The 24,523-nt window shown below is 36.9% G+C and overlaps 1 protein-coding gene across 1 annotated transcript; it reads right to left on the bottom strand.

Moving 5' to 3' along the window:
- Window positions 1-1,076: 1,076 nt before the first annotated feature.
- LOC148869625 (uncharacterized) lies at window positions 1,077-2,195 on the bottom strand. The gene has a single exon (XM_088969923.1). The coding sequence runs from the start codon at window positions 2,193-2,195 to the stop codon at window positions 1,077-1,079; it is 1,119 nt and encodes a 372-aa protein (XP_088826049.1).
- Window positions 2,196-24,523: the final 22,328 nt, after the last annotated feature.

Raw genomic sequence — 24,523 nt, 5'->3', positions numbered from 1 at the left:
TGATTATTTGGCGTACATCTTAACGTTTGTTTCCTACGAGGGCATTGGAATTTTCTCTCAGCATTACCTTTAGTTATCAATTTTTATTTAAAAATATTTTTATTTGTAATAAGTCTTCAATCGATTGTAAGTGATGGTCAATTAAACACTGAATGACGTGTCAAAATATTAATGGACTCGAAGAAAAAATCCCTTCGAGTCCAAACGCACTGAATCCGAACTGATTGTGGGAGATAGATTCGCTGTAGCAAAGAATCAGTTTAACCTTCACCTGCCACACAGTGACTGAAACTGGCTGGGCTGCTGCTCTAAATTCCTGTTCGATTTGGTCAAACAGTCAACCCTCCAATCCCAAGCAAGAAAGTAACAACCCAAACAACCCTTCAATTTAATTTAATTCAACTCTATCAAGTACTCCCTAGTCCCAACTGTTTCATTTCCCTCAAGATCATCTACCGTCCATAACAAGGATTGATTGCTGGGATCACATCAATTACAGGCTCCAACAGAAGATTTGATGGTCTATCAACCAATCCAACGGCTCGGGTTGATGGACCAACCAACTAACCATGATAAAATAATAGTAAGACAACGCTGAATACCCAAAAACAAATGAGACCCAGCTCACATGCAGCCTCGAACAGCTGACACACCACCTACAAGGCTACAACGAGAGAGAGAGAGAGAGAGTATACAGCTACAGCTCTTCAGATTTACAGTAGAACAGAGGATTACATGTATACAACAACGAGAGGAAGAAGAACAAAATTCAATTTTTTTTTCAGCAATTTGAGGGTTAGCTTTTCTTACAGAAACAGTTAATCCAAACCCACCAAGCTCAACTAGTAATCACAACAAAATCTACAAAAAAAAAGAGGAAGAATTACAGAGGAAAGACTACTTTTAGATCAACCCACCAAAGTCTAGTCTGTCATCTTTCTTCTGGCTGGCTATGCTGATTGATTGATTTTTATTCTGGAATATGTTCATGAACAAATGGGGTTAGTAATGAAACTACGAATCTAAAATAATACCGGAAGAGAACCCAGGAGAGAGATCTGATGATCAATCCATCTTCAACTCCTCCAGGCGTAAACGAGTAAACAAAACCCAGATGGGCTTTGTAACTCGCTCTCATCCATGGTGCTTGCCCATTCCATCACCGATGAACTGCACCCGGATGACGCCGACGACATTGAAGACGATGACGAGCTCCTCGTCGTTTTCAGAAAGCCTCTGTTTATTCTCTTCCACTCGAACCCACTCATTCCCATTCCGCCACTGACCGGAGACTGCTGTGGCTTCCAAACGACCATTCCTCCGGTCTTCTCATTCAAATCTTCCACCCCATTTTCTGCTGCTGCTGCTTCTTCTTCTTCGAACTCCGACTTCTCGAACTTGAACATGAAAACGGCGTGCCCATCTTCGACGCCTCCATCGAATAACCAGTTATAGACGTCCCACGACACCTGAATTGGGATCCCATCCACTTCAATCCTCTCGTTCCCTCTGAACTTCCACTTCAATCGCTTAATCAGCAAAACCCTCTTTTTATCGACACTGAAACAAAGCCTGGGCTCATCACCACCCACGCTGCAGTCAATCGAGATGTCTCTTGTCCTACCCCCGAATCTAGCCCTCGTTGTGTAGACCTTGTTGCCAAAAACATGTTCTCTCCTCGAAATTAAAACTTGGTTTCTCCTCTTGGGCTTTCGTGTTTTGGTTCTGTCGTAAGCTGCCCTCTGCAAATCACCAACAAGAAGGGTCGTCTCGCCGTCGACGACGACGGCGACATAGAACCCAGATTGGGGTTCGGGGCTGGAGGAGATGAACTTGGCTCTGGTTAGATCCCAGTAGATTTCGACCTTCTTTGCTGGGTTGTTAAGGTGGAGTTTCTTTGAGCCGTATTTTCTCCAGAAGAAAAATGGCTTGATGTGGAGGCGGAAGGTGGGAAAGAGATCCTCTTCTTCTTGGTCATCGAAGCGGAGGTCGATCTGGAGAGCTCGACCAATGACGTAGCGGCACCAGGTGAGGGCGAAGACGCCTAGATTAGTGTAGTAGAGGCATGTTGTCAGATTGGCGTTGCCGGAGGTGGGTGGTGGCGGTGGCGGCGGTGGTTCTGGTGGGTGGTCGTCGGAGGTGGTGGCGTTGCTGGGGCGGAAGCAAGATGGAAAAGAGACCGAGTAGTCCGACATGTTTTACGTGGGTTCTGTCGTCAGAGGTTTGAACGAGAAATGGGGTTTTATGGAGAGAGAAAGAGGTAGGGAGGCGGAGACAGGAGAGGGGAGCGGCTCGTCTAATGCATTTATTATTATTTTTAATTTGTTTTTAACTTTTTAATTTAGTTAAATTTTTTATTTAAAGGGATTATGTTTATAGAGAGAAACAACAGCTAGCAATTAGCAAGTATTTTTCTGTTTGGACTTCGGACTTGGCTTTTGGTAGGTAGATTATTTTTCAAGTCTGAACCTTGGATCTGAATTCCTCCACCACCCCAACTCTCTCTCTCTCTCTCTCTCAGTCAAAGTAAAATGGTAGACATTGATTCCATTGGAGTATTAAGGAGGAAGCTTCAAGTTTAGTAACAGGGAAATGAATATGGAGTACGTGGCAGGTTTGATTGGTTAGAAGCAAACCATATAATGGATCCTACCCAGGGGAGCTGCATGAGCCAAAACTTAACAAAGCAAGATGGGGTCAGAATTGGTTTTATCTGGAGTACATGAAGGAATAGAACAAATCAGATAATTGGGAAGATTGCAATCACCCGGTTTGTTACTTTGTTTTAGAAAACTAACCTACAATGTGGTTATGTGGGACCTATTAAGTCGTGGGTCCCTCCATTGTGGGGTTTCCACTAGGATCCCTTTTCATTCAACTAGACCAATTTCTATTTAATCATTCCTCTTCTGTTCTGTGCTGTTTGATCAACTTTCTTTTCCTTTTTCTTTCTTGGGGTGGGGTTTAAGGTTGAGCATCTAGTTGTAAAACCATTAACTTAGAAAACTTAATTAAATAAGATAGAATTAAATGGGGAAGTGAAAAATGCTAGACTTTAATTCATATTTAATTAAGAAACATCTCTAAATTGGCAGATTTAGTTTAAAATTTAACTGAAATAGTTTATAAAGTTTAAATGTTCTCCTTGGGTTGCCTGTTGAATTTGGATCACTTCAGTTTTTGATAATGGCTGCTCATTTTCATTGCTCTCTTGTGGATGTGGAATTCCAAAGCTACCCATTAATTTTAGCATGGGTTTCAAAACCAGTCCAGACTGGATGATCGGACTGAAAAAACAGAGAAACGGTTAGGTGATCGGTTCCATTTTTCCAAAACTAGATATTTGTAAAAAACGTTGATTTGATTAGCAAATTGTTGACTTGGACAGTTAAACCATTCAAATCATTCAATGATTTTGACCATTTTTTATTTTTTTATTCATTTTTGTCAGAATGAATCGATTGCTCAGTTTGAACGATCGGACTATTCGACCCGGGAACCGGACCCTTAACTAGTTCGGTCTCTAGGTCAGTTTTAAAAACCTTGTTTTTAGATTTACTACATCAATTTATTCACTTGAAATTGCTAGGTCATTTATGTGATTTCGTCCAGCATACACTTTCTAACATCTAACTGATCACTTCCATATATTGTCATGTATTTATTTTTGAACCCACTATATGTCAAATAACAAGAGATAGGAGGAAAGCGCATTTTCAGTCATTTAATATCTTACTTAGGCTGCAGTTGAAATTCTTTATTTTAAGGACTTATCTTATTTTTTTAGATTAAAAACTTAATGTTCATGGGAACATTTTAACTTCAAAAAAGAGATAAATCCTTAAAATAAGTCTATCTATGAATATTGGATATTTAGAACTTTTATCTTCTTCTTCTTCTTTTCTTTCAGCTAAGATTGCAATAAAAGCAATTTTGATGAAATTGAAACCTGAAATGATCCCACAGCTGGACCTTACTCATAAAGTCTCATGAGCACAACAATACATTGATTCACTTAAAAGCATAGGCTAAAGATTTATTTATTTTTTTCTTGCAGTTAGAAAATATTAATTTTGGTCCAAACTGATTCACATTCCGTGTTGCTAAATCATGGTTTATCTGTGTTTGATTAATATCCCAAACATATAAACAATTGGGCTAATGATTGCAATTAAGTTTGTTTAATTAGAAAAAAAATCCTGCCGTGAAGATTAAGTTAAGCAAGATAGCTTCTAAGAGAGGGTTTTGGAGGGTATAGAAATGGATCAAATGGCTTTTTTATTGAGAAAAGAACTATTCCTTTGCTCCCAATACATCAATTTACTTTGTCACAAGTTTAGCAGGTACCCTCTATCTTCTTTTTCGATTCGCTGACGGCAAAAACGAGTTAACATGCTCACAACATGACAATCCAGCCGCATATCAGGAACATCTCCCAACTTGTATGTTATCATTCTATATTTCAAATTTTCAGCTGAGTTGCTGTGCTATCAGTGTATTAGCAATTTTTTTTTTTTGGCTGACAGCAGATCCTGTTCCTTTTGTCTCACCGCCCTCTTTTTCTTTTTCTTGTTTGATTTTGAATAAGATGCTTCTTTATAAAGTGGTGGCACAAATCAGGCCCATGACTTAATTTTGAATTTTCAATGTTAATTCTCTTGCCAGCCCATTTTAATTGGTTGGCCCTTCAACCACCATATAAGTGTGGAGTAAGGGTAAGAACAAAGGCCCTTCTTTAGGGAATCCAGACAAAACCCTAAAGAGACAGCCTAGGATTGCCCTAATGCCCTCGTTTAGAAGGCAGGGGGTCCCTCCCCAGTACGTTTGGAGGGGAGGGAGGGGCTCCTTTTCAAAAGTCCGTGCCCTCATTTTGGACCAAGTCGTGGTTAAATAACGGGTCCAAAAATTAGGGGACAGTAAGATTGATATATAGTTTAACATCAAATCAAAATCCAAATGTACAACCAAATACCCCTCCTTATGTGAGGGGCCCCTTAATGGATTTATAGTGTAACCCTTTTTTAGAGTCAAGACCTCCGTGATGTGTTGAACACACCTATGGGACAGGTCTTACATATTGATCGTGTGCTTACTGAATGTACTAATTAGATGGAAGGGTGATATACATGGTTTAATATATGAATATGAAAATCGGATTTGGTCCTCACAAGACCGTGTTAACATTCATCGTACGGTTTCTTACAGCCTTATATTGGGAATATCTCTCCATAAAGAAAATATTTACAAGTACAGAAATATTCCCAATATATAGCTATAAAAGGTTATATAAATGATGTAAACACGGTTTTGCATGTCACGTGATTCAAAGGGCCAATATTCTTATTTTTTTATGATATTAGAAGGGGTTCTTATATTTAATTAAAGAATCCCTTACTTGATACATATTATACAATCAATAAAGGGATTAACAAGTTGATTGGGTTTAGATGGTAAATCTCCAATAAAATGCAAATGTACCCCCATATGGCCTTGTCTAAGGGCGTCATGGTTGAATCTGAAACCTCCTTAGACAGCCCATATGGCAAAGGAGTATATATAACCGACCTTTAGCTTTAAATTGACTACTTCTGCATTGGCTACATTATACACATGTGGACACCATTGGATCCCCTACGTACAGTGCAATCTCAGCCTCACATCTCTCTGACATGTAGCAAAAAGAGAGACAGTCCATTGCACCTTTCCCTTTCAATACATGATCTCTTTTTGCTAGATTTGGCTTCATTGGAGAAGGCCTTCTAGTTTTGAGATGTATTATGGTGGTTGTATATATATATATATATATAAGCATTTTGTACACAAAGGCATCTGATGAAGGCCATTACCCAAATTTGGTCCCATCTATCTCAGGTCTTGGGAGGGGTAGACTGGGTAGAGTTTTAAACTTTAGTGTTTTTTTTTTCTGTGGATTCCCTTAGACTTGAACCTGCATTTTTATGCTTGTTATCTCGAGATTCTACCCTTACACCAAGAAACGGCCCTTAATATGTGAGCTAAAATCCTTTACTATACTTTTTCTCCAAAAAGTTCATCTTGTAAGTTATTTAGATCTCTCCATTTAATCAGTTGGTGTTCTATCCTAATCTTCACCAATAATTTGATTCTTCAAGTGGTAACAATTAAAATGGGGACCCAGATAGCTGTCAGAGTCACTGGTTCAGCCGTTCAAATGTTTTAGTCAATGACAGTTTAAAAACATTGCTTCTTAATATTAAAATAAAAAAGAAAAATATATACCCAGCCCTTAGATACTTAGTTTTATCAATGTATGTATGATAATAAGACTATAAGAAGAAGAGATAGAGAAGGGATTAGATTGTTCCTTCTATCTCTTAGTTGACTAAGTGGCGTGGCCTTATATAAGGAAGTACAAAAATGCCCTTACAAGGGGTGATCATACATATTGATAAATACAAATAAAAGTATTGCATTTATACTGTACATATTTGTATTTACACACTTTTCAAACTGAACATCAGTAAATGTTGTACCTGGTTTATCAAAAATTAGAAGTGCACAAATTTTCACCTTTTTTCTTTTAGTCTAAGGACAAGATCCTTTTGTTACATTGACAAGTTAGGACAAAGGCTATCATCCCTAGCCTATTTGTAGGGTGAAGTCTCTAACAGTTGCATAAACACAATGTTTACCAGAATTCCAAGGCCTTTTTTGTCTGAAGTGCAAATTGCATTTGTATTGGTATAATAAATGTATCATGTATGGGACTGGAAATTCTGGTTTTATTTCATTTCACTTTGACTTTGCTTTGCTTGTTTTGGAGGAGTGAAAGTGGGAGCAAAAATGATGTGGTCTTGATTTCATATGAGAATACAAAAAGGAGGATAATTGTTTGGGAGTAAAATGATACGTTACCAACTTCATATGTGTGAATGATGTAGGAAGAAACAGGTGCAAATTATGTATAAGTTTTTGTGATGAAAAGTTTGCACTTCCAATGAGTGCAAGTGAGACAAGGTGTGAAAATTGTGCATCAGAATAGAGGTGCAAATCATAATTACAAACACACATAAATCTGGATGGGGTGCAATATATATTGCATCTGGTTTGGATATGCCTCACAAACAAACTGAGTGAGAGACAGAGGGCTTGGACTATTAGAATATTTTCATGCATTTCTATTAGTAAGTACTAAGTAGTGTTTGAAGACCTAATTCTCTTCTAACAATAAAAACCTGATTTGGAAGATTCATCACCATCTATCTAAGCCTTTATCCCAACTATATGAGGTTGGCTAACCATGAAATTGGAATCAGGAATACGATTCCGAGTTAAACGAGGCATCAAGGAAATTAGGAATATGATTTATTTTCCTATTGATTATCAATTTTCAAGCAACCAAACACAACTTATAGACATGTGAAACAAATACAAGAGGGAGGGTTTGTGAAGCACACAATTTGCTGAGTTGGAAGAGTTTTCAACATTAAAGTAGCTTCAACAGTGTCATGTTTTGGATTTTATGGAACATCAGGTTGATTGGGCCCCACAATGTGTACATGCCCAATAAATGGTGCAGGAAACTGTGGAAGCGGAAATTGAGAAGAGGAACCCAAATTTTTGATAGAAGGTGTAAATGGGGGAAAGTATGAGAAGATACAAATGAGAAAACCCAAAAAAGAAAAAGAGAAATTTGCTCAGAGAAACAGTTGGAAAATAACATTAACTGTATTAAGATGCCAATTCCATCAAAACATCTATGTTTTGTAGGTAAATACTAAGCACATTGAAGGGCTTCTTTATGTGATTCCCTAATACTTTCCATATATTTTCTCAATGTTTCTTTGAATGTTTCCCATTTTATGGCAAATCATGTCATTTTCATTAAGAAAGGCATTTTCAAGGGAAATTTGAAGTTTCTTCATGGGGAGAATTCTTTTAATCACGTGAACAAGTTACTTTATCCATGACACATAAATAAGGTTATAATTGGGTTGGATTTAGATAAGATCTAGTCACATCTGAATCAAATCCGATCCGATTTAGGGGTCTCGGATAGAAGTACAGATGTTAAAGGATCAGTTTTGGTTTGGATCCAATCTAATTCAAACTTTATCAAATCGGATTTGGACAATCCATTATAATTATTGGATTGGTCCAATCCAAAATAAATTGGTCCATATTCTTATTGGTTTGAATTGGACTTAAACCAAATTTTCAATAATTTGATCATGAGGCCAAACCCTTATCCAATTTGAAATCAATCAAAGCTGAAGCAAACATAACATCACTTTTATGAAAGTACTTTTACGAAATCACTTTTATGAAAATATTTGCACAAAAACACTTTTATAAAAGTAATTTTATAAAAAGTATTTTTACGAAAGCATTTTTATAAAAATACTTTTACGAAAGCATTGTTACCAAAGTACTTTTATGAAAGCACTTTTACAGAAGTAGTTTTATAAAAAACACTTTTACAAAAGTACATTTACATGAAAACACTTGTATAAAATCACTTTTACAGAAAACTTTTATGGAAGTACTTTTATAAAAGTATATTTATTAAAACACTTTTATGAAAGCATTTTTATAAAAACACTTTTATGAAAGCACTTTTATAAAAACATTTCTACGAATGTACTTTTATAAAAGTATTTTTACGAAAGTATTTTTACAAAAACACTTTTATGAAAGCATTTTTATGGAAATACTTTTATAAAAGCACTTCTCCAAAAGTACTTTTATAAAAGTCTATGAAAGTGCTTTTGTAAAAGCACTTTTATCAAAGTACTTTTACAAAAGAATACTTTAATGCCAAAAGTACTTTTATATAATTTTTTATATCTCATTTGGTTTGGATTGAATCCAATCCAATCCATTTACATTTTAATGGATTGAATTTGGTCTGAATTGAATCCAGTCTATTTGTAAGTGAATTCATTGGATTGGATCGAATTGAACCAAATCCAGTCCAATTGACACCTCTAAATAGAAGGGCTGATCCACTTTAAAAAACCATGTAACTTCTTTCAATCCCAAATTAGCTAAATAGTCACCACATTTTTTTCTTTCACTGAGAGAATGAACAACCCGAATCTACGTATTACTAATACTATAAGTATATATTATTATATGTGGTTATATAATATATCAGTACTACACATTCTATATTATAAAACTACCAATGAATAATACAAAAAAAAAGTATTTATTAAAAAAAAAGATCAAATTGAACCCAAAGTAGATGACTTTTATTAAGCTTAATGTCACACAAACTTTCATAAGGATAAAATTTCATTCAATCCATCAACATCTTAGCAAAAAGGGGGAAAAAAGAAAAGAGGTACTCATGCCCACATGATACAAAGAGAAGATCACAAGGCCTCTATTCAAGGTTTAAAATCACATGCAATTGATTAGGAATAAGATAGCTAGGAAGCTAGATGGCAACAACTGGATGATGCCTAGCATTTCATCTCACTTCAATTTTAACCATTGATTGTGGGACCCTTTGTCTCAATTTGAATAAAAACATTGGGAAACAACTCAATTGATGGAGCCAAATGAACTGAACTGTGTTATCAAATGTAAGCATTTGGAGATTACTGAATAACAAACCAACACCAGTAACTTAGCTGCTATCAGACACTCAAGAACAAACACACCCCACCATCTGCTGTCCCCCCGAAAGACTTTTAAAAATACAAATTTTTATGAGACACTTTGTCCCATTAATTTTGAAGCTGAACCACATGTACATGAATCTTAACATGACTATTTTTATAAGATTTGGTTGGCAGAAAGGGCTAGAAGGGTCAAGGCCAAATAAAAATAAATAAATGATTTAAGTGATTATAGTTAAATAATGGATACGATGATTTTACATAGAACAGAATAACGAAATAGGATTTGTGTAATCAATAAGCCCATATAATTGGGATAAGGCTTTGATGACAACGGACGACAACGACGATTATAGTGATTGGCAATTGGGCGGGTTGGGTTGACTTTCAAATCAATCCATCTAACCCACTAACCCATTAGTGACCCAGTTATATAAAATTAAATGGATTGGATTCAACCCAAATCCGTCTTGATCTAATTTAACCCATCTAGACCCATTAATCTTATATTTATGTAAAATTAAATAAGTTGGTCATAGCTTAGTGGAAATAGTAATTGTTATTTACACAAGTGGTGAAAGTTCAAATCACATTACATGCATGTTATTTTTACACAAGTGGTGAAGCCATTTGACTATAGGTTTTGAGTTTGATCGAACTACTTAGGTCCAAACCGGTCAGACCAACTTAAATTATCTAATTGGATAGTGTTCGAGCTAATAACATCAAGAGTGGTTGAATTGTTTGGATTCGGATCAATTTGATCGGATCAGATCGGGCCGGTCAGTCAATGACAATTTGACTTGAATTGACCCATATCAGGTTGTGCACGGGTTTGGGACCAAACCAACTAGCCCCAAGTGGGTCAATGGGGACAAATTGGGCTGGTCCAAATTTGGGTCAAATCACATCGGACCTGGGTCAAACCAATATGTCCAGAATCATTTTGGATTTGGGTTGACCTAGATTGACCCCATATGTCCAGAATCGGGTTCAGACTGGGCTAATTGGCCCAAACTAATCGAATCAAGGTGATTGCGTCTGTTCATATTTAAATTGAGTTTAACTAGTTCGGACTTGGGTCAGGCTGATTTAGATTTATGTCGATTTGGGTGAAGTGTATTGATTCAGGGCAAAACTAATTTTAATTGATAATTAATAAAAAATAATACATTAATTATAAATTATTTCACTCAAATGAAAAAAATTAAAAAAAAAACTAAGGAATTAATATTTATATCTTTAATGGTTAATATAATAGTTAATATAATAGTTATCCACAACTCAACCCGATACAGCCCATTTTAATTGACCTAATGGGTGATCAACCCATTTTCAACCTGCTATGGATGGATTAAATACTGCGTGGGTTCAACGGGATGGGTGATAAATTGCCACCCCTATCATATTGTACTTTTGGATATATATATTGAAATTTAAAAAAAAAATAAAAAGACGCATGATTTAAAGTACCGATACACCCTTCCCATACCCAAAGATGTATCAATAACATGAAATTGGTGGATTATGGGTATGCTTTGATCAAATACACGGTTTTCCGGTCATAACTAGCATTTATACAATTTCTTTTATATTCACCAAAATAAGTTCAAAGTTCCAAATTCTCTATCAATCTTAATCTCATACTCCATGTTGCTCAATCAATATGAAGATACATATTAATCAAAATTCTCATTAGAATTTGTGCCTAAATCAACCGTACAGTTTTTTAAATTTCGACAGAATTTGGATTGAATTTCATGTAAGAGTTTCATCTGCAAGTCAGAATTTCATGTAAGGATCTCATGAAACAAATTCATGAATTCATGAAAAATTAGCATGAAATGGTTTATCTAAATTTGTGAATAATAAACAGAAATAATTTAGCAAATAAGTAGTAACCATGTCTGTTCCAAAGAACACCAGTATAAAGCTGTGAAACAGGATTAATCTCCTTAAATCTCAATTCAATTCAGAATTAAGCACCTACATATTATCTTATTTCGACTATTTGAGATCAGCTAACATATCTACTATTCCACCCTATCTGTGTCCAAATTTCAGATTAACGTGGGTGCCTTCATGCCGTGTCATTTAATCTGGGTTGATTTGATCTTATTCCTGAAGTATTGTTTGTTTGTTTATTTCTTGATTTTTGGCAGTCGACCTCCTCAAGTCTTTCAGGGAAGGTGCAAGCAGAAAGGCAGAGTAATATAAGAAGTCATCAGGTCAAAGTAAACTCACAATGAAAGAAACCAACAGACTCGGAGGCTGACTTAGAAACCTGACCGAGTCAAACTCGGTTTATACGCAGTGGAGACATGTCTACATCCATCATCAATTTGAGGATGACTAAATTCAGGAATCAAATTGAATAGGTTCAACCGTTCAAAGCAGTTGGTCTTTTCAATCAATTTGAAACAAATAGCAATATGACCCTCCAGTTCTTTGATCAGAAGCCCTCCAGTTTGGTTTCTTTCTAGACCATCTCCTTAATGGGAAGAGACCTAAACGCAGTACAAATAAGACTGGTTTGATCTAAACTCATTTGCTTATGAAATCTGGAGCTCATGGGAAGCCAGGGTTTACCTTGTCTCCCTATTGAATGGGCGGGCCCCACTTAATAAATAGTACCATGATCCACGTGGCAACACTTGGGTGCCAGATATCTGATTTTCTTCCCTCCATTTCTAGTGGGCTGTGGCATTGATTGCATCATAGTGATTCGTCACTGTAGTCAACGGCTATATAGAAGTTTAGCTTCGATCAGTGTAAGTCAGTAGCTCATACCGTTTCAATATCTTTTTGCAACTTTGTATTGGAAATATTTACTTATGTTGCATTTGGAAACGATGTAAATGGAGTGTAAATTTTGGTTCAGGATAAATTTGTACTCTGGTTCATTTTTGCTTATATTTGGTAATATTACATGTATGTATTGACAAATGACAGACTAATATATATTTACATTTACAATAAGATGTAAAATCACATCAATAAAAAAACATATGCTTTATTGAAATTCATGTTTGCATTCATTACAGCTAAAAGTCTGTTTGGTAAGAAAGTAAATTTGTCAGTGCAAAACTAACCCAACTTTGTAATTTAATGAACCGTTTTATACTCTATATATTTGCACTCACACTTATTTGCATCGTTTCCAAATGCAGCCTGATGAAATAAAACACACAAGTACAGAGATATTCTTAATGCAAGACTGTAAGAGCTGTTTGCACGTGTGATGCACTGACCCAACCTAATCTCTCCAAATAGTGGGGTCAATGGACTCTGACTGATTACTCAGATCATGGTTTTCAAAACAGGATCGGACCGGATGGTCGAACCAGAAAAATTAGGAATCGGTCTCCTAACCGGTTCCGTTTTACCCCAGAATTGTTTTTTTTTTTTTGACAAAAAACCATTGATTTGATCAACAAACTGCTAACTCAAGCGGCCAAACCATTCAAACCATCCAACAGTTTTTATCCATTTTTAATTTGGTTCGAACGATCAGATCATTTGACCCAAGAACCAAACCCTGAACAATTCATTGTCTAATTCGGTTCTAAAAACCTTGACTCAGACGTTAAAATCTGCATCTATTTAATGATATAATTGGGTGTGGGTTTGATCTAATAATGATATGATTAGATGTGGGCCTGATATGCTGGTCGGATAAAAATGTGATATGACTATATATATATATATGGACATACTATACAGATAGAGATATCTATAGTACATAAAAAGTTTGGATTCGGTTTTCATAGAACTGTCTTCACAGTCATGTATTGGAAATATCTCTATAATTATAAGTTTATTTCATAATTAGGGGGCGGATCTAGAAATTTTTATGAGGGGTCAGAACGTAAACTGGATTGAGGAGAGGTGAGGGAGGGAATAGATATAAATGGGCTATGGAGGGGAGATAGGCTTCAGTCAGTGCAAGGCCCGTTTGAACATTGTTTAAACAGCCGTTACAGCCTCGCATCAGGAATATCTTCATACTTCTATACTTTATTTCATGGGGAGATATTCCTAATACAAGGCTATGATGGTTGATTTCTTGGGACTATGTATTCACTGTGAGCAAGGTTCAAAGTATCGTCACATATCAGTCGATACATATCATTTTGGGACCCCTCCGGTATGCCCTTATAGTGAATGTATCAGAGGTCTGATCGGTTCAGGGTGTGGAGGAAACCTAAACCAGTTCCCGTAGACCTGTTTCGGACAAAAAAAAAAAAAAAAAGTAACGTATCAAGCATATCAATATTTTGAACCTTGACTGTGAAAATGGTCTTATGAAACCAAATTACATTTCTCGTAGAAAAGAGACACTTGACTTGGGTTCTGTCCTTGTCATAAAAATTAAATCTAAACAACATATATCATGTAGTTAGTACCATTTGCATATCTGCATAACACATGATATATATATATATAATGTAAATACTTGTGTTAGGTTCCTAAAAGTTAAATGCAAATATCATTTAATGATTAGTCCAACACGTGCACATCCCATGGTACATATTAAAAAAAATATTAATTAATTTTTATATTTGTATACATTTTTTATATGTAAGAAAAATATTAATTAATTTTTAAGTCTCTTTTTTATTTTAATAACAATAGAGTGGAATGAATTATATCCAAATTCGAAATATTGGATAATTGGGATTCTCTCAAACTCGGATTTGAAATTTAAATCGGATTGGAGTCGGATGCATCTGGTTCCGACTTCCGATTTACAGCCCTATCTCCAAATTTAATAGTTGGAGCTGAAGGGCCGACAAATTAGCCCAACCCGGCCCGAAAATCAATACTGGGGTGTTGAACCAGACCAAATTAATCAAACCAACTTCTTTTTGGGTCGGGCTATATCAGATTGGGTTTAAAACCAAACTACAAAAAGCTTGTAATATGTAATACAGAAGCAAAGCTTAGATACATTATTTATTTATTTATTCTCTTTTCTTCTCAAACAAAAGTGCATGATTAAGCAATCCAGTCCAACTTAATAAAGCCTTAATCTAACTATGTTAAATCTGCTATAATGGGTTTGGCTGGCCTCAATTAACCCAACTAGAAGGAGGCTACCTAGGTTTTCTTTTTTTTTTTTTCTTCTTTGATTGGCAATTAGGGCATTTGACTGTATTAACCTCTTCCTACTACAACTCTAAACAACAATTGTTTAACAGAGCGGCCTTGATTGATGAATTCAATTTTCAATTCGAAATTCAAAAGTAAGAGCAGGCTTGCTTTTAATTTTTATTTTATTTTAAGCTCCAAACAGGACAAACAATGGACCCTCACCATGTGCAAGGATTCCATCACACTCCAACAACACTTGCCTAATTCCTTCTTTCTTTTTCTCAAGTCATCTCCAACCCTTCTGGCCAGCTGAACCAACAAACAAAATTCCACTTAATTTAATCCAACAGTACCCATGAATCAACTCCAACTTTTCCATCCACTAGGTTGTTAATTCATCCCAACCAGTCAATCCATCTTGTCCTTTGTACAATGATTAGAGCTTCTTCAATTGATTAGAGAAACTTAATACACAAATGGTCTTTTGATGACTTCAAAAGGAATCCTCCCCACCCATCAAGCACAAGGAGATACTTTTCACTGGCTTTCTCTTGACACTTTAAGTTGTTGCTCAATTGAATTAGTTCAGCTCTGCCCCAGAAATCCTGATTATGATCTGCGAATCTAGATTTTATATTGCAGAGATATTCCTTAACACAAAAGTTAGATGATATCATGGTTGGGCTAAATGACACAAAGAAGCTCAAAATACTAAATTCAATCATGTATGTCAGAACAATAGGATGCAAGTCTGAACTCAACCAACAAATCCTACAAATCCTTCCTGATTTTCTGCTTCATTAAACCCTAATTTGATTGATTAGTAGACAGTTTCATAACCTGGATTTATTAAATCATATAATCAAACAGACAAAACCATTTAATAAACACGTGTATATGGCATTTAAACCTACTAAAACTCACATGTTAGGCCCCAGCTCTTGCTTTAGGAAGTATCATTGAGACTGAACATTTAAATTTGTAGGTTTCCAAATTAAAAATGTTTACTGCATTTTGGCCTAGGTGTGAACTGTGAACCCAAGACCAAATGCTGATGCCCTTCAATAACTCCATTTTCCATATCTATTATGTTGGTGTCCATGGTGGTTCTCAGATACACATCTAAGAGTAGGTATTTTCCGGAAAAACAAAAGCTAATTTATTAATTATTATATCGATTCTACATAAACAAAAGCCTTGCAAGGGGCCTCATTCAATGTGTTCCAGGTAGAGAGATTCCTCTTGTTCAAAGGATTTCTTAAGGGGTTGAAAGAGCTGACCCAACTGTTGGAATATTTTCATATCGTCAATTATATATTCATTAGCCTTTACAGGTTTATCTAATATTTATTAATATTTTTTAATTGTTAAGTAGGATAATGGGGCCCTATATTAATTTTATCAAAATTCTCAGTAAAAATTTATCAAAATTGTAGATGGGCTTATGGGTTATGACTTATGAGCCTTACAATGTGTTTGGTTGTAATGTAATTTTATTTGCACTAGTACAAATGTATGGGAGTGCAAATGAAAAAAATATATATAAATTCTTGTTTAATTTTATTTTGAATTTTACTTTATTTTGTTTGTACTATAATCAAACAAAATAAGCTAAAATTTAAAACAAAAATAAGTTGAAATTTACATTCAAATCATTTGCCGTTAAATGGTAGGTCCTGAACTCCTGATCTCTAAACTAAAACATTTGACACAAAAGAAATTATGATTCTATAGTCTATACTATATAAATTTGTATTATATAAAGTGAATCTTTGTTAGATATCATATATAATGTTAGATATTTATTTTTTGCATGTGCATAGCATTTATTCTTATATTAGTCTAAAAATCAAGCAAAAAAGTACATCTCTTTAAAAAAAAATGACGTTGTATTGTTGGGATTTATACCCGGGTCTCTCACATGAGATCCAAGTATCCTAACCAACTTTTTTTTTATATTAATTACTCACCTTTGCCCCATAAGGGCCATAGTTCAATTCCCCTTGGCATAATTAGCAGGGCTCGAGACTGCATACCGTCTGGGGTTGCTTAGTTTATGTGTCAACCGAACCACCACTCAATTGGCTATAATGATATGCCGCTTACAAATAAGATTGAAAATTTTGTCACTTATCAGGACATATTGGATGGATCGCACATTGTATCGGCCTGATCCCGATAAATATTAAGTTTTTTTTAATTTTAATATTTTCAGGGGTAGGCCTTGCTAAGACTGGCCCCTGTAAAATTTTGAAGAAAAATAAAACTAAGAAAAAGGTTTTGTATTGTTTAAACTCCCTATAGACACCTTCTGATGGAGCTCTGACTCTTCGCACATACTTAACCACATTGACAATACAGGCACACATTGGGAATATCTATCTTATCATCCAAGGGGACAAAAGAGAGATGTTCCCAACACAGTGGTTATATCCTGTTGGTAGATGTGTGAGAAAAGTTGTTAGTAGGAGGTCCAGAGTCGGAGTGTATCAATATTTTGAACTTCACTTGCACATCAAACTACTTTTACTTTTAGTTATAAGAGTTCTCCAACCAGCAACTCAGCAAGGAGCAATTGGATTTATGTCCCCAATCATGGCGGAAAGAAAGATCGAGTTCCAAAAATTCATTGTTATCTGGCATTGACCGTAATGCTAACTAGGCCCATGTAATGGTGGGTCCTAATCCTTAAGAAATGCAACACGTGGTAAGTTATGACCTAATAGGAACCAAGATCCATCTAATGTAGGGCTACAAATGGATGGGATCGAATTAGGGTAATACCTAGATCCGAATTAGATCCCTTTTTAACGAAATCTTATCCATTGGATTCGGATCAGACTTGGACTGGGTTTGAATATTTGGATAAGGGTTCGACTATGATGTCAGAAAGACATGATATGGAAAAGACTTATAATCAATTGGTATCATATAAGTGGTAACCAATCAATTCAATTCTATTTAGAATTCATAGAGGTTTTGATTGGTCAAAACCTTTCTCATATCATATATTTTTTACATCATAGATTTTCTCAAAACTCATTAACTAAGATGAGAAAAATCTGTTATGCTGGAAAGACATGATACCAGAAGTAGGGGTGCTACTCCGGTTTTAATAAGGTAAATGCAGATTAGTACCATGTACTTTGGACTTAATCTCACTTTAATACCTAAATTTCAAAATGTATCATTGTAATACCTGAATTTCCGAAAACTGCCAATTTAATCCATAATCGTTATCTATCGTTAAGTGGCCTGTAAAAGGGCAGAAGTATCATCTAATTTTCATTATCAACAAACCATATTGAACTCAATTTATCCTAAATCTTTTCTTTCTCTCCCATACAAAGAACAACAACAACATTTTTGCCTTTATTTTTCTTATTTTTTCTATTTCAATGGCCTTTCTGATTAGTGAATAAATTCAGTTTTTTTTTTAATAAGATTATCTGTTTGAGAATGACAAGAACTACAAAAAGCATATTAAAATCCATTGGGGAACATTTTTCAGATTCTTGTTGTAAACAATGGTGGATTTGGGACTCTATTCACCGCTACCCTGGTTTGGATAAAATAAATAATTTCAATGAAATTTGAATGGATGAACCTACGACCAATGTTAGAAGTATCACATGGTGTCAGTGCATATCATACGATAAGTTTTGGTTTTTAAACCCACCTGATGATGTGCATTTTGGTAGCTCCCCGGCTGGTAGGTGACTCGGATGCCTGGCTAAATAATTCCTACCTGGAAGGTGGCTTAGACGCCTAGCTGAATGGTGACGAGCTGGAGAGGTGGCTCTGATGCCTAGCTAAATGGTGATGAGCTGGAGAGGTGGCTCTGCTACCTAACTGAATGGCGACGAGCTGGAGAGATGGCTCTGTTGCCTACCTAAATGGTAACGAGCTGGAGAGGTGGCTCTAATGTGACCTGCAAGGAAATAATGTCAGAGTAACCGAGTTGCTTTACCCGAAGTGGGCACTCCAATGCTTTAAGTTAGCAAATCAGAGATTTTAAGATAGCTAAATGTGAGAGAGCTAGAGAGCTACGAGAACTAACTTACGCATCTCCCCTGGAGTTGGAGGTAAGGCCTTTATATAGGCATTGTTTGGCATAAGCATCGCGCAACACGTCCGAAATCTCCAGTAGGACGTGCCTAACAACTCCGAAGTCCTCGAAGGTAGTTGCGCACATAGGCCAATCTTTGCACCTTACTCGATTTCTCCCTAAACATTCAGTGTGAGAGCTGACTTCTGAGAAATTCGGGAGTGATGGGATGCATGCAGAAATCCACGACGAGCACATCTCGTAGATCGCCAGGTCAGCGCTAGAGGCAGGTTGCCAGGTTGGCGGTGAAGGCCGATCGCTAGGTCGGCAGTGAAGGCAGGTCGCCAGGTCGACGACAGTGCCAGGTCGCTAGCTAGGACTCCATCAATTTGGCTAAGGCAAGTTGTCGCCTAGGTGGTTCTAGGTGTCACCTAGTTGTTCCGAGATGCCATGTGTCATGATGTTAGTGGGGGGGGCAAATCTGCCCTCATCAATTGCCCCCCACTCCTGAGCTGAGATCAGCTCAGCAAAGGGAGTAGATTTGTACTTCGTTGTAGGTCTCTAGGCCTGTTACCAACATATTTTGAGGTCGGCTTAGGGGTCCTTGATGCTGAAGGCAGTTTGGCTTCCCCTTGTGATATGTGCGTCGATGTTGGAATTTAAATAGCGGGTCGGTGTTACGGCTGCACTGTGTCATTCCTCTAAGGTGCTAGTCATCTACCCCTACGATAAGCCACAAGGAGCTCAACCAGCGAGGGCAGCTTTACTAACTACAGGTTGCCAACTCGCATGGGAACCTTGAAAGGTTCAACCCGCAAGGGTGACTATAGTCTATTGGCCGCTGACTCCGCGGGAGCCACGGAGGGCTCGACCTATAGGGGAACCTCGCGAACAAAGCTGACAAGGCTTGTCCGAGCTTATTACATGTGTTGCCAGGTTGGTAGAAGCAGGTCGCCAGTTCGGAGGTAGGTCTCTAGGTCACTAGGTCATCAGAATTTTGACAGTCTAGTTTTGCTCTCAGCACCTCAGCCTATAGACACCTCATCACCTCGACAGGACTAGCCTATGAGGGTGGCTCCACAACCTGCTAGCCATCAACTCCCATGTAAAGCATGGAGGGCTCGATCTGCGCCGAACCTCACAGTTTGTTGGCTATCAACTCCCACGGGAACCACAAAGGGATCAACCTGTGGGGTGGCCTCACAATCTATTGGTCATCAACTCTCGCAGAAATCACATAGAGCTTAGGGAGATTTTGTCAGGGCAAGACTGCAAGAACTCGTCTAGGCTAATCATTTTGCTTCTACCCCCCCTAGGGGGTTCTTTCGATCGAGCATTGTTGTTGTTGCTTGAAGATGTCATTACTTGAGGCTCAGAGAATCGGGTGAGAAAATAGCCTTTTGTAGCGTTTCCCACAGACAATGCCAATTGATGATGATCATTTTGGTAGTGTTTCCCACAGACAATGCCAATTGATGATGAGCATTTTGGTAGTGTTTCCCACAGACAACACCAATTGATGATGCGCATTTTGGCAGCTCCCTGGTTAGCAGGTGACTTGGATGCCTTGCTGAATAATTCCTACCTAGAATGTGGCTTGGATGCCTAGCTGAATGGTTCCCACTTGGAAGGTGTCTTAGAGGCCTAGCTGAATGGTGACGAGCTGGAGAGGTGGCTCTGATGCCTAAATAATTGGTGACGAGCTGGAGAGGTGGCTCTAATGCCTAAATAAATGGTGACGAGTTGGAGAGGTGGCTCTAATGCCTAAATGAATGGTGACGAGCTGGAGAGATGGCTATGTTGCCTAGTTGAATGGTGATGACCTGGAGAGGTGGCTCTAATGCGACTTACAAGGAAACAATGTCAGAGTGCTCGGGTTGCTTTACCCGGGGTGGGCACTCCGATGCTTAAGTTAGCGAATAAGATATTTTAAGATAGCTAAACGTGAGAGAGCTAGAGAGCTGCGAGAACTAACTTACGCATCTCCCCTAGAGTTGAAGGTAAGGCCTTTATATAGGCATTGTTTGGCGTGAGCATCACACAACATGTCCGGGATCTCTGGGAGGACGTGCCCAACTGCTCCAAAGTCCTCGGAGGTAGTCATGCACGTAGGCCAATCTTTGCACCTTACTCGGTTTCTCTTAAAACATTTGGTGTGAGAACTGACTTCCGAGAGACCCGGGAGTGATGGGATGCATGCAGAAATCCACGGCAAGCACGTCTCGTAGATCGCCAGGTCGGCGCTAGAGGCAGGTCGCCAGGTCGGCACTAGGGGCAGGTCGCCAGGTTGGCACCAAGGGCAAGTCGCCAGGTCGGCGACAATGCCAGATCGCTAGCTGGTACTCCATCATTTTGGATAAGGCAAGTTGTCGCCTAAGTGGTTCTGGGTGTCACCCATTTGTTCCGAGATGCCATGTGTCATGATATTAGTGGAGAGGCAAACTTGCCCTCATCACAACCTATATAGTAAACATCAAGGATTAGTTGGACACTGAATGCTAATACCCTTCCTAAAAATTTTTAGCTCAATTCTTGAAAAAAAAAAAAACGGTATATTACAAATTACCCCCTTGTACTTTGAGGGTAGTGAAATAGTCCCTGAATTTTCATTTGTCACAAAATACTACTAAACTTTCAAATTCCAACATTTTGCCCTCTCCATTAGTATTCTACCAAATTAACTTCAAAACAGGTTATCATTTGACGGTTATATGTTTGTTAAACATTTCTAAATGGCTAAACTATCCTTAATTTATGAGGCCATTTTGTCCTTTCTTTTACATACTTGTAAAAACCACATTTTCTTTTTTTTTTCTCTCTCATCCAAAGTGGACAAAAAAAAAAGAAAGAAATAGCTGCTTTATCCTCTAAAAGAGCGTTTTAGTAAATTAACCTTTTCCATCAATCCAGTTAACGGAGAAGTGAAAATGTGTTGGAATTGTCATTACTCCAAAGTATAGGGTGATAATATGCAATTTACGAGAATGATTTCCATTTTGGGAGATGTTCCATTTTGCGACAATTTTCCATTTTCCTGATTGCAGGTCAGCGGTTCGACCATAAAGGTTGAATAGGTCAAATTGTGCCACATCAGCAAATTTAACGTATAATTATTTTATTAATAATTAACGTATAATTATATTCTACAAGCAACATATGCATTATTTTATATTTAATTTATAGGTTTGCCTGTGATGTCCAAAAGACATGATAGTCTAAAGATTTTCTGATCAATCAACCGCTATCATAAACGTGATAACCAATCAGGTCTTATTTATCAAAATTGATGAATGGATTTTGATTGGTCAAAACTTTTCCAATACCATGTCTTTTAGACATCGTAGATTTTCCCTAATTTATATTTTTAATTCTGTTTTTAATTTTTATTTGTAAACAAATGCTAAAAGTTACAATTTGAGACCAAAAAAAGGTTGTTTTGGCAAAAATGACAAGGCAAAAAAAAAAATCACCACAACTAGACATCCAAGCACAAATTTATGGCCTCCTAAAGTTTGCACATGCATTGAGTGTGAAACCCATGATCTGGTGACTAAGTTGAATGGATCAACGGTTCAAATACCTAGATCATTTGTTTTTTACTAAGTCAATTGGCTTTGGCCAAATCTCAAGTTCAAAAATGGACTTGGAATTGTGACTGGGTGATGATTCGAATAGTTCAATCGTCCAAATCAATGACAAGTTAAAAACACTTCTTTGCATATCACATGTATTGGTACTTTGAACTTTGCCCAGGAACCAAGAGTTCACAACTCTTTATGTGAGTGTAGACATGTTCATGGGCCGGGTAGCCCGACGGGCCGACCCGATCTAAGTTAGGCATGGACAAGATTTGAGACCCGTGGGCTCGAGCTCAGGCCTGACATTTTTTCGGGCCAGACTCGGGCTTTCTCGAAAAAGCCCAGCCTAATCCTAAGCCCGACTTGATAATGTATTATATTAATAAAAATATATTTTATATAATAAAAAGCATGTATATAATATATTTTTCTTCTCTTTTTTCAAGTAATAATGAGACTTTTCATAATTTTTTAGGTTTTGAGGTGTTTTAGCATAAATAAAATAGCTTTTAATTGAATTAAAAAGGAAAAAAATCTTTTTTTTTCAAATGCCTAACTGGCTCGAGTTTGGGCCCCAAGCTTCAAGCTTTATATGAGGGTTAGGCTCGAACTCAAGACCTAGGCTTGATGGTCGGGCCAGGCTCGGGCTCGGGCTCGGTCCTGAACATATTCTATTAATGTAGAGGCAAAGCCCAGCCCGAACCTGGCCCGGCCTGGCCCATGAACAGGTCTATGTGGGTGTTAGCTAACATGTTTGAATAGATTATCGATGAACTAGGAAAATAATTTTCAACAAAAAGTAAGTCCCCATTCAACTTTCGAGAAATAAGTGAAAGGAAAGTTGGTCAATGAAAAAATGGTTCTCGTTGATCAACTTTCCCATATTCACTTTTTTGTAAGTTGTGGGCCCCTATAATAAAGTTCTTATTTCTTGTATATCACTTGTAGGGGTGGATAAGTAACTATCCCACCAAAGTGGAAAGTAGACAAGATGTAATAGAACAAATTTATCCATTCTAATAATGATATTTTATGATTTAAAAAAAGGTCATTGTATTACTTATCTAAGAATCAAAATAACACTAGTAAGTGAATTTATCCAAATAAATAAGTTCTGAAAAATGAATGGGGCCTAAGGTCTCTCTCTCTTCCCCACCCCGCACCCCCCAAATTGAGAAAATTGAGATACCGAATCAAGCCAAATCACCTTAATGATCAACATTCTAAGTCAAATCGACCTTAATTTGAGATCAATAGTTAAATGAGGGTTGGTGGGATACACTATGATGCTAGAAAAACTAGCAACCAATCAAGGTATCAATCAGATAGTTTTTAATCAAATTCGCTCAAAGCCCTTTTGGTGGAGTTCGGCTTCTGTCAGATCAACTCGATGCTCACACTTTTCGAGCAGCCCCTTGAACCTTGCATTGGGAGTATCTCACCGAGGCTGGGAATATTTCTCATGAAGTAAATTACATAAGTAGGGAGATATTCCCAGCGTAAGGCTGTAAAGGCTGTTGGAACGAACTTTGCCCTGACCGAAACCAAACTCCTTTCTATGTCATATCTTTCCAGCGGCATAGATTTTCCTAGAAACAAATAATATCTGAGTGAGAAAACTTTGGCCGTCACACCCAATTCTGAACAAAGGCTCTTTCTGAAGACGGAGATGCGGAATGCTCTTTCTGAAGACGGAGATGCGGAATGAAGCTGTTTGGGTAAGAAGCAAAAATAACCCTCAATGTGTGTAATTTTTCTGATAAACTTTTTCAGAATTTTTTTACTGAAAAAAAAAGAAAAAAAAAAACTTGCTCTGACTAACTAATAGTTTAAATGATGGTGATGATAATGGTAGAATTTTGCAATTACTAATTAATAGTTTAAATAAATAACAACACAAAATAGTTTGTAAAATAGTCTAACGTATCTCCGGTTCTTGTTTGATGTCCTAACTACTAATGGATTCATTATCTGAATACATATACAAATACATATAAACATACATACATACATACATAACACGCATACACACACAAACACACATATATATGTATATATCTTATTCATAATTATTTTAAACTCTTGTTTAGTATTATGCATATATTTGTTCGATTTGTGGAATTTATCAGTGTACCCATGCGTATCCAAGTATCAATTTCTAAGATTTAACGATAGAAACACTTTATACCCATAGTTTG

This window comes from Nelumbo lutea, chromosome 2 (genome assembly GCF_056320005.1).
Source record: "Nelumbo lutea isolate HS-2025 chromosome 2, American lotus-T2T, whole genome shotgun sequence".
In the NCBI taxonomy this organism is placed as follows: Eukaryota; Viridiplantae; Streptophyta; class Magnoliopsida; order Proteales; family Nelumbonaceae; genus Nelumbo; species Nelumbo lutea.
The sequence above is the reverse complement of the archived record's forward strand: the minus strand, read 5'-3'. Positions and strand labels throughout refer to the sequence as shown.

Bases quoted from the DNA above. Each gene is read 5' to 3' on its own strand.
- LOC148869625 (XM_088969923.1), bottom strand. From the start codon at position 2,195: ATGTCGGACTACTCGGTCTCTTTTCCATCTTGCTTCCGCCCCAGCAAC.